Source organism: Henckelia pumila, chromosome 2 (genome assembly GCF_033568475.1).
Source record: "Henckelia pumila isolate YLH828 chromosome 2, ASM3356847v2, whole genome shotgun sequence".
Lineage (NCBI taxonomy): Eukaryota > Viridiplantae > Streptophyta > Magnoliopsida > Lamiales > Gesneriaceae > Henckelia > Henckelia pumila.
In genome coordinates this window covers 130,085,757-130,097,009 of record NC_133121.1, presented here as the reverse complement: position 1 = coordinate 130,097,009, position 11,253 = coordinate 130,085,757, and the positions used below count along the sequence as shown (strand labels likewise).

Sequence of the window (11,253 nt, the reverse complement as noted above, 5' to 3'; positions counted from 1 at the left end):
TAGAAAACGAATTAAGGCTGTGCTGGGTGTCGTTGAAGGAGCTTGTGCAGAAACCATCTGTTGCGACTGCGTGGTTGGAGTGTGAGGAGCACTTCATAAAACTCGGCAGGTATGACCCGACGACATTTTGGTCAAAGATGTATTTAAATTTATTTCATCTTACGGAAGCATGTTGGACTCTAATTCGGAGTATATCGGCTGAAAACCTTGCGTAACTGATAGTCTTGCATGATCGGGACTAGTTCGATAGGTTAACAATGTCACGTACAAAGAATTAGTTGCTAAATAATATTTAATTCAAAAATGGAGACCACTAGGGAATTGAAATAAAGAAAATTATGGTTAGACAATTAAGATAAAGTTTGAAGGGTTGGTAGGGATTTTTAAATCATTTACCCTTATTTTAAATCTTAAATATTTCAATTTTGTATAATCAATTAATTTTTCGTCATAACTTGTAATGTGACGTTATACATGTTAGCACAAAACTAATATCCCGGATATGTAAAACCAACCTCGAAAAATTCTTTTTTTTAAAAAAAAAAAAATAATCATGATCATGACTTAATGGTGATTTTCCCCCCCCCAAATTTTCTGGTAGAATAAATAAAATGTGAAAAATTATTTATAAATGAAGACCCGCCATGGCCCAAGTATAAATTTTGGCGAGGTTTAAAGATTTTAAACAAAATTATAATACTTTCACTCACTGGGTCTCACACTAGGGTTCAATGGGTGGATGCTGAAGATTGAAGGACTGGCAATCAAGATTACTGTTCCAAACAATCGGAAGTCGGATACCTTCTATTAGATTACCCGAATGGCTTTCTGGGGTGAGCTCTTTTTCTTATGCCAACTTTTTACCGATAGTGTTTATTGTGTAAAATTTCAGCATTTTTATTAAAGTTTTTTGTTACTTACTTGAGGCTGTCAATTGTTTCAAGTTTGATGTTATTTGTTTTTGAGTTAGTAGGAGATGGGCGATGAATAGTTGTTGTTGTTGTTTTTTTTTTTTTTGGATTTTTGTATGTGCTTTTATGGGTTTGGTTGATGTCATTTTTCTGGAAAGGCAAAAAAAAAAAAAACATTTTTAATTTGTTGTTGTGTTTTAGGCATTGAGGTAAAGCCCGGAAAGCCGTTTACTCATTGTTGTGAAAAGTCTAAGGGAAGGCTCCGGATTTCCCAGGTACTAACTCCTATCGAACCAAAAAGAGAAAACAGCAATTCGTTTTGCTTTAGTTTATGCCTGAGCGAGGATAATTTTATGTTTTTTGTTCCATCAGTTTTTTAATCATAAGTCTATCATAGAAGTTATGCATGGTGCACTGTGTATGCATTTATCCTTTATTTTTTTCGTTTGATTTATTTGGTAAAATTTAACGGAACTCATTGTATTGGCTATGCTGTGATTTATTGTTCAGGCAACACTGGCTATTGGCAATTCTACACGGAAAGGTGTTGTACAAGTACAATGTAATGTGGGTAACCGGAGGCCAGTCTTACTCTGTGCTTTGCTGCCCAATAAAACAGAGTCATGCCACTTGGATTTGGAGTTTGAGGAAGCAGACGATGTGTTTTTTTCTGTTAATGGACCACAAAGTGTTTACCTCACTGGCTATTATCTCCAGAAAAATCACAAGTTAAATCATGAAAGTGATACGTATCTTTTTTTAGTTCTCTATTTTTCTTTAATTCTGAGGAGCACTTTCATCAGATGGCGTTTATGTTTACAATTTAGCTATCATTTATTGTCATTTTACAGGTCAATTTGCGATGATTTCAAAGTTCCCTTGAGGCCAAATAGAAATTTTCAAACTTTGGATCATGGTTATGAAGATTTTTCTTGGATAGGAATTCATTGCTCTGTTAGTGTCGAGCTTTAGTTTAGTTAACTTATGTATTCTCACTTCTCAGATTTCCTTTACTTCGACTGAATAGAGAATCAAATGGAGTGGATATAGAACACACTCATACAGAGGGGTCTAGTTTCTGCAGTGATGATGATAAATATGATGATAGTTTTATTGACGACGTTGCATTACAAGTTTCCCATTCGGCCCCTGTTTTAAGCCTTAAAGGTATTTTTTTTTCTTTTATATCTTTAATGCTAGTGGTGGATATATTAACTGCAACAGTTTATATTTTGATATGAATGGGTTTCATTTATCAAGGGACGAGCAATAAATATCCTATCTAGAGAATTTAAATACAATACTTTCACAAATGGGTCCAATATAATAGGTTTATTTTATATTAGATTTTTGCTATACATCTGGGAACACAATATACAAAGCCTTGCTTTGTGTGTGATGGCTATTGTGATGGTTCATCATCAAGTAAGGCTTTAAACATATTTATTATGATGTTTCAACTTACATTTAGAACCGTGTTTTTGTTCAAGCAGTGGATGATTCTGCGCAAAAAAAAAATGCACCAAATGACACAAAGCAGCGCTGTAAACAACTTGGAAAGGGAAACCAAGAAATTCAGACAGATGGTGATGAAACACATAAAACAGAAGATGAGCATGGCTATCTTCTATCTGTGGTAAAGAGTAGAAGATGTTTGGAGACAACTATGTCAGATGATGCTGAAAATATTGCTCAGGTACTTGTAAAACTAGGCGAAAAAGCTGATGACAGTGTTAACTGTGGCAGCAAAGCAACTGAAAAGGTTGATCCTGAAATAAGCGGCAAATCTGGAAGGTAATAAGGCCATAAGTTATGTCAGAAACCAAACATATTACTTTATTCAGTATTCTATGCCTGAAATTGAGAGGAGTGTTAGCACAACACACAAACTAGATCCTTTAAGGACATGCTGATTATGTAAGTTTAGGTCCTTAATTCAAATACTTATGCAGAGAAGCAATGATGGGATTAGATGATAAAGGATGGGTCAATATTGAAAAGAGTGAAGGACCCGAGAAAGTAAATATTCTTGAGAAAATTGTTGATAACTACGAGAAGTGCTTAGCTGATGATAAGGTCGATGGAAGTAAAGGAGAAGCCACAATCATCAACCGATGTCTTCCTATGAGCAATGAGAATGACTATAGTGAATTGCTTGATTTTCACAAGTGTGCTATTTACCTACTCTATGTATTTCTTGTTTTCCGAACTTATACATTCAGCTGACTGGCTATCTGTCTTATTATTGCTGCCTCTCTGGGTCTCGAGATCAGTACAAAACCAAAAAGGAAGAGAAGAAAGCATTCCTTGCAGGAGGAGAAAAATCTTGGATTTGAAATTGGCAATGATCAGTGTGTTCTTGGGGTCAAAAAAGTTCAAGAAGTTGAGTCCTCCATTAATCTGTAAGAACATTGTTTCTTTAATCTGTTTATCATTGGTGCATCTTTATTTTCTTGTGCTGGTGAAAAGCACAAGTTTCTTGTTCACTGGTAATTCTTAATTTCTTATCGTTGGCCCTAATCAGTTTCGTCTCTTCTTATATTGCATACTCAAGCTGTGATATTGATTGTAATTTTCGGGTGCCGTCTCTTGAATTTGGCACTGAAAATGGTCGAGAATCAAAGGATAGAACAGAAGAACTTCTGTTGAAAAAGGCGAGTGCTGAAGAAATTGGTGGGAAATGTGATAATACTCCTAAAGATAATGAATTCGACCATGGCTTGTTATGTGATGGAAATACAGCAAAGATTCTGCTGACCACAAATGGAGAACATCAGGAACAACCGATGGATAAGTTATTATCTCATCTTGAATGCTTTTATTTGTTTAGGATTTCGTTTTACCAAGTAGTCATTCCTCCAGCTGACACATCAAATGCAATATGCGGGTGAGGTAAAAAGTTTATTGTTCTTTTCGAAACTTCAAACAAGGGCATCTTGAGTTTCTGTTTTTTCCCCCATAAATGGATACTGATTCGTTGATAAAGGTAATTGGTTTGAATAACAGATATGTTCAATTTTATTTATTTATTTAAGTAAAATGCAAGGATAAAATTGAGACTGCTTTGAACCAGGAACAAAAATAAATCTTGTCATTCAGGTAGTGCTTTTTTTTTTCTTGGCATTGAATGTCCGCCAGCACATATTCGTGATGAGTGGATCGTTGATTGATGACTGAGTGCCTCAGACAATTCCTGCATTTTCAACATAAATCTTCCATTGCTTAATTACATGAAAATTTTTTCTTCATTTACAAGTATCAGCATATAATGTGTTACTTGTTGCTTACAGTCCACCTAAGAAGAAAATTAAGAAAAAGGGGAAGAAGAAAGCTAAAGGCGAGGGGGACATGGATATGGATATGAAAAGTAATCAGGAAAAATTGGTCATGAAACATGAGGATCAGATGGAAAATGTCATGCAAGTTAAAAAGACGTCCTTATCAAATGGGTTGATCATTGAAGAATTGGCTCAGGGGCCACCAGATGGAAAAACTGCTGCAGTTGGGAAAAAGGTATTGTTGGTATACTTGTTGAAAGGGAGACCTTTAATTACCATGTTTTCATGTATGCCTTCTAGGTTGGATTGATTTTTTTTGTCGTATCACTGACTACGGCTGCAATGAATCTTGGATCAGATAAAAGTTTTCTACACTGCCATGTTAAAAGAGAGTGGGAAAGTGTTCAACTCAAATATGGGAGGCACTGCTTGTAGCTGTCGTCTAGGTAATCTTTTACTGCTTCTACCCGGATTGTTTTCTTCTGATATCCGAAAAAAATGAAATGATGTTTGTTGACGTGCTTAACGTCATTGTTTGATCATGATTTAGGTGATGAAGAATTTATTGATGGATGGAACTTCGGTATTGATGGTAGTTGCTTTGAGAACTAAGTAGTCTACTTCTTACATTACTCTTGAGTTATGAATCTCTTCTTCGCCTTCAACCTCCATGTTCATCTGTTTATCATAACATGTAAATTGTAATGTGCTCAGGTATGCGCATTGGTGATAAGAGGAAACTCATAATCCCACCATCTATGGGGTATGTTTAATGTTCTTTGCCATAGATGATATTCTGCCTTTTTCTCATATATCCCATTTTGTTTCATCTTTTTATTTCAAATGTATGGTGTGCATTTCATATTGTTAAAAAGGTTCTTATACGTGTGATGCAGTTTCGGAAGTCAGGGAGTGGGAGAAATTGTGCCACCTAACTCATGGCTCGTGTATTATATCGAGTTGGTTAATGTACGTTGATGAACTCGTGTTTTTTATCTGCTTTACTTCTCGATTCCTTGTCGTTAGAAAGTGATGGAAGAAATGAGGAAGCAGGGAAGAAGCAGGAAACGGGGTCTGAAGCTGAAGGTCCAATTTAAAATCTCTGCAGGCATTGCCACCTATCAGTTTCTTTTATTGTGTACAAATAAATTTAAGGGCGATAGAAAGACTTGTAGAATACTTCTTCATGATATTGTTCTTCGTGAAAAGTTTTAACGAATTTCAAATGAAATTTTCTTAAATTTTAGATTGTGAAGTAATAAGTGGACATATTCTATATCAAAGACACAAAAGGCAAAATGGCTCGTCACTATCTCTTTTTTTTTTTTTTAATTACAGAGCTTAATCGTTATCTCTCAAAATTCAAAATATGGCTAAACAAAATAACCATTCCCCAGTTCATCCATTACGATTTTTGCCTCAGATTCTTTCCTCAGCTTTTGGCTCCTTCTTCACCATCAAGCTTCTGGCTTCGCTCTCTGAAACATCACTGATTGACAAACAAAAATAACCAGATTAGCAGCTGACATTTTGGTTGTCTTTGACCCAAAAAGGATGACAGCAAGAGGTTATAATAAAGAACAAACAGAAGACAATGATAAGTTCAGACCTCTCAGCTGCTTCAGTGTTGCTTATTAGAACTACTTCATGGACTGCCAAAAATTCAATGAAGCTTTTGAGGTCCCTCTCTTGGCATAATTTGTGGAGATGGCGCAATAAGTCATTGAACTGTTTTGGTTCCTAAAGTTTCAAACATTCTTGACATTGTATCACATTCAACGAATTTTCTCAGTTCTCACAAACCATTTAAGAATTATGTAAAACTAAGAAACATATCCAACACAGAGATGGGGAATCGTAATTCGTACCTGCTCAAGAATGCAACCTCTTCGCAGGGAAACCAAGCACTCGAGTGCTGTCTGATAAGCATCTCCTTCAAAAGAATTCTCGACTAAGTCAATAATCTTATGTTTCATATTCTGAATTGCATGGTTAACCCATTGTGGACCATCTCTGCGAGATATAATGGCCTCAAAATCTTGAACAGGATTGGAACTGCCTATTTTCTCAACCTTGACATCAGATGTATATTCAATGGCGTCCATGGCTTGGCCATCAGTGGTAGCACCTTCTACTTCATGGTTTGATCCAGATGTTTTCTCAGTTAATAATTTTCGAGATGATTTCTTCAACTGCAGCATAGACCAGGTTGAGATTTCTGAGACTTGTCAAGAAACTGGTACGAAAACAAAAATAATTATAAAAATAACCTTTGGATGCTCTTTGAGTTCAAAGGACCTTTGAAATCCATCAGTTACAGCTCTGTTTCGAGAGAGAAGTTCAGGATCAGGTTCTGTTATCTTTCTAAGGGTTTCATCAAGGGGAGGAACGCTTGCATTTTGGTCTTTAGATTTCAATTCAAGACAACGATAATAGCGCTGTAACATTCGTGGAACACTATTATGAGGGATAATATTCCAAAAACAAAAACCCCGAGAAAAAGCATTACGATATCATGCAAAAGACATTTCTCTCTTCATTAAATATATTCTTATCTTCCGCAAGCAGTAGAAACTCAATGTCCAAATGTTGGTCCAAGAAACAAAAAAGAAGTAAGAATATTGACATGGAATCAATTGAAACATTTTCACATTCTTTGATGTACTTATCAAGACAAAACAGATATTATTGTTAACTACCTCTAGAACAGGATTTGGAGTGAAGTTGGGTAGCAAGACTTCCTCACTTCCAGTTGGAGCAAGATCGAGCAGCTGGACAAACTTATCTGCCGCCTCTTGCTGTTGGTCATTTGGCTGCATCGATGGAGGCATCTTGTCAAAAGATGGAAATTGGAACTCCCTGACATCCTCAGCAAACGGAAGAACATTGAAGTAAAACGAATCAGGCTGCAAAAAAATAAGAAAATATGAGGTAGATTGATAAGATAAATTTAAATTCAAAGCAAAAAACCAAAGGCTTGGTAGCTGGTGGTAACCAGACAAGACTTGGTCAAAGTCAAGGTAGCAAGTATAATCCCCCTTTATTCCTGATGACTTACGATATTATTTTTCTCAGACAAATTTGGTGTTAGCACCCCAACAACAACATTGGCCTGCCCTTGTCTCCAAACACAGCGGATAATGGCAACTTTGTTCATTTCCCGCATTGATCTAGCTAGTGCAGAAACTGCAAGAATGGCCCTTGTATTTCCAGGTTCGGCAATGAAGATGTTGACATCTCTCATATAATAGTGTCTTTCAATGTGTATTGATGGAGAAAATTGCCAAAAAAGAAAAAAATAATTTCTGAACATCAATATAGCAACTAACTTAAATCATTTGGGTATAACAAGGAGCCACTTGAATTTACCGCATGATATTTGCTTTGTCGGTAAAACCGAGAAGCTTCACACCTTTCTCCGGTTTGAACTTTACGGCCTCCCACTCAGCAGATGAGATTGGAACAACTTGCGGACCATAGCGGTAACCTTTGATCCTTTGTTCAGGTGGCACAACTCTATCAGGGTCTGCAACACTTTTGTATTCATAATCAACCTTAATTTCATGTGTGGCAAATTTATCTGTCAGAGGTGCTTTATCAGAATACTTTTTTAACGAGGGAAATTTCTCTTCGGAAGTTTTCTTGTAGACCCATACCTAACATCAACCCAAAGCAGAAGGATTATTGTTTTGATAGATAATAATGTCAACGTTAACGTAGCTAAAACAGGTTTGAAGCGGAGAACAATTAAAAATCATATACAAATGCATAAAACAGCATAATTGAAATCGAACGAAATTATGCAACCATGGATCACTGATTAACATGTCCTAGAAATACTGTGTTAAAGAAATTAAAACATTACTTGTTAGCTGCTGCCTCTACTCACTTATAACTTAAACCTGTAGTAGGTCAACAGATATGACAAAAGAAACATGAGGGAAGCCACAAGCATGGGATTCAAAGAATAGTCCTCTAAAAAGGAATGTGTTCTGAAGACTGAGGACCTTATATTTCCACCTTAGCATCTTAAAGTTATCAGTGGTTATCAAAAGCTATGATATCTCACATGATCACATTCAAGTACTGCAAACCATGTAATCATTTGTAAACCGATAACATCTAGATCAAAAAAATCTCTAACATCATAAAGCATTAGATGGAATGGTCATCAAAAGCTATGAGAAATCACAGATCATCAGATACAATTTCTACAACCCATATCTTATCATTTGTAAATGATACACCCACAACATCAAATCTCGAAACAAGATTCGGAAACATTCTCTTTGGAACAGTGAAGTACTTACCAATTGCACGATATGAAATATGATTAAGCAAAACTAGCAAGAAATCATAAAAGATATTTACCTGGTCATTAAAAAATTAATGGCAACGTACATTTTTTCCAGGATGCCATCTTATCCCAAGTGAATAAGCAGGGAAAATTGGAAATCACAATGTACGTTCTCACAAGGAAAGTAAACTGGAGTAGAACAACAGATGAAATTTTTAGCACCATCCGCTGGTCTCACCTTTATTTTCGTTTTAGAGCTCAGCTCAAAATCACCTCGATATGTAGTAACAGGAGAAATATTACGAGTTCTGAGAGCACCTAATAATGAAGTTGGACTCTCAACATACACTTTCCTTGAGCAAGAATTATTTGTAAATATATTTAATAGAGAATCATTCTCTTCCACAATCTTCTCATCTACATTCCACTCTCGTTTTGTCCTAACGACTATGCAGTCCATCTTCATGCCATGTGCCACCATCTGGGAAACAACTGTGTTGACTTGATCCTTCTTTGTTCCCTCATATGAATCTTTGATAGGAGAACCTGCGTCTGTTATGAGACATATGCGTTTCTTTCCCTTGTTAGTTGGTCCATACTTCTTGATTAGCATGTCCATTCCAACAACAAATGCATCAAGAACTATCAATAATGTTAAAGAATGAATTGTTCAGAAATGAAATACAAATGAAAATTAATTCTGACAACCACTGAATTATGTTTTCAAGCACTCGTTAAGAAAGAATTTTAACATCTGAATGAAGAATAACCAATTTTCAGGAAAACTCGCGTAAAACCAACAAAAGAATGGAAAAGAAAACCTATTGATAACTATAACTCTGAAACCGAGTAAGAACATAGATTGCTACACCATAACAAAAACCACAAATTGGATACAATCACCATGTACAGTTCCTCGAGGGAGCTGTTGTAAAGTTGCTACAAAATCTCCGTCAACAACCTTCATGCCTTGCAAAACCATCACATTTTCATATCCACCCACTTCTTCTGTCAAGTCATTTATAGAATCTGAAATTTTCAACCATGAAATAAATAATTTCACTAAACGCATCAAAACAGAAAAATTATCAAAAAAGCACATCATTTTGAGATAAAAGAACAATGATGAAGTGATAGAAATGTTCTAATGTCTTCTGGACTTCATGGCGTAGGCAGAATTTTTAATATCCCCATCATAAAATAACTCATGAAGTTTATGAGCACTTAACACAAGCATAACCACTACAATTTCTGAAGAAAAAATAACTGTGGTTCCAAAAAAATAGAGCCTTCACATATACTGCACTAGCTCAAATACTTAAAAACCTGCTGTTCCAAACACGACAGCTCCCACTTCATCATACTTGTTGAAAATAAGCTGCGTGAATTAAAAGAAGATTAATTAGAACAGTTGGTAAATGCGAAATTAATCCTTCAGTCCATAAAAATTTGTATACCTTCTTTTGTATTAGCATGGAGCAAACTTTTTCTATCTCCGGCAGTATAGAGTGCATTGAGGGACCAACATCAAGCACCAAAACTAGACCTTCCTGTCAAATGAAAAAAATCGGATTTTTGACTATGTTCTTTCAGCATTATCAGCCAGGGTGACCCCAACAATACAATATTATGTGTTTTAGGGCCTGAAACTTGTGTTTTAGAGAAACTAAAAATAAAATTTAAAATCTTTTTTTCTTAAGAGGGGAACATCTTTCCCTGTTCATTGCTTACTACCCTCTTGGTTCACCCCGAGTACTAGGCGTGTTCGAGCAAGTACATGATGTATGCTGATATTCACACTAGCAAGTAAATGATGTATGCTGATATTCACACTCTAAAGTATTATGACACATTCATTTCAAAAGGCGGTGGAACCCAAAATCAATACTTGAAGCGCAAAGATAAGAACTGCACATTTATTTCAAATTTCAGAACATACTAATTTTCTTATTCAAGAAACGCTAAAGAAATGCATCCCCGTAACTGCACGACATAACCTTAACCACAGAAGCCTAACACCGAGCTGATACACCAAACATCACATGAGACGTAAATATGAACAGTAACAAATACAAAATGAAGTCAACACGTTCTGATTTAGGATACAGTTGGAATCAACAGCTCGAACGAAAATCAGTTACATGCCCAGTTACAAATTTTTTTTTTTTTTAAAAAAGATAAGAATACCTTGTTTCGAGCCATTTGCAGGGAGTATCTTGAAGTAGATACCTCGAGCCCCTTTTTCCCCTGAAAAATTGTTACAGAGAATGGGAAGAGTGGTGACGAAGATGATTGCTCTTAGGCGCGGCGATCGATATGAATTGCTTCATATTAAAATTTGACCCAAAACTTGATTAGCTTGCTCGAGAATTTTCCCCATTTGACCCCAAAACTTCTGTTAAGTGTTAAATACTTGTGGGGAAATTACTCAATTAGTCATGTGATGGTCTTAGGTACCATTTGGTACAAGTACAATTAGTACTTGTACAACTTATACTATTTAATTTTGCGTTTTTCTCGTCATATTATTTATTTATTTATTAATTATTTATTTTACATCAATAAAATCATTAATCATTTATCTTACATCAATCAAATCATTGAATTTAAATTATTATATTACCTTTATAAATAATATTATTTATATTTTATTTATTCTCAAAAAAGACAAAATGATAATTTATATTTTTAATATAAAATTCAATAAATCAAATCCAATAAACTATAATCTATCAATCAAATCAATTACTAAATTAACTATCATTTT

The 11,253-nt window shown here is 35.3% G+C and overlaps 2 protein-coding genes across 3 annotated transcripts; one reads left to right on the top strand and one right to left on the bottom strand.

The window, feature by feature from the left end:
• Window positions 1-657: 657 nt before the first annotated feature.
• LOC140880605 (peptidyl-prolyl cis-trans isomerase FKBP43-like) lies at window positions 658-5,405 on the top strand. Of its 2 annotated transcripts, XM_073285187.1 has the most exons (13): window positions 658-833; window positions 1,113-1,186; window positions 1,422-1,660; window positions 1,939-2,078; window positions 2,405-2,705; window positions 2,864-3,079; window positions 3,185-3,313; window positions 3,466-3,705; window positions 4,202-4,424; window positions 4,548-4,635; window positions 4,740-4,781; window positions 4,904-4,952; window positions 5,086-5,405. In XM_073285187.1, the coding sequence occupies exons 1-13, from the start codon at window positions 821-823 to the stop codon at window positions 5,165-5,167; spliced, it is 1,836 nt and encodes a 611-aa protein (XP_073141288.1). In that variant the 5' UTR covers window positions 658-820; the 3' UTR covers window positions 5,168-5,405. The 2 variants fall into 2 exon arrangements, with proteins under 2 accessions (XP_073141288.1, XP_073141289.1); XM_073285188.1 differs by lacking the exon at window positions 2,864-3,079 and having other exon boundaries at window positions 659-833; window positions 5,086-5,403.
• A 31-nt stretch (window positions 5,406-5,436) lies between these two features.
• LOC140880604 (ATP-dependent DNA helicase 2 subunit KU80) lies at window positions 5,437-10,849 on the bottom strand. The gene is made up of 12 exons (XM_073285186.1): window positions 10,674-10,849; window positions 9,944-10,036; window positions 9,813-9,864; window positions 9,384-9,515; window positions 8,725-9,128; window positions 7,559-7,845; window positions 7,248-7,443; window positions 6,889-7,095; window positions 6,460-6,627; window positions 6,058-6,381; window positions 5,799-5,929; window positions 5,437-5,678 (listed from the first exon to the last, which is right to left on the bottom strand). Exons 1-12 carry the CDS (start codon window positions 10,686-10,688, stop codon window positions 5,609-5,611), a joined length of 2,079 nt encoding a protein of 692 aa, XP_073141287.1. The 5' UTR covers window positions 10,689-10,849; the 3' UTR covers window positions 5,437-5,608.
• Between the last annotated feature and the right edge of the window lie 404 nt (window positions 10,850-11,253).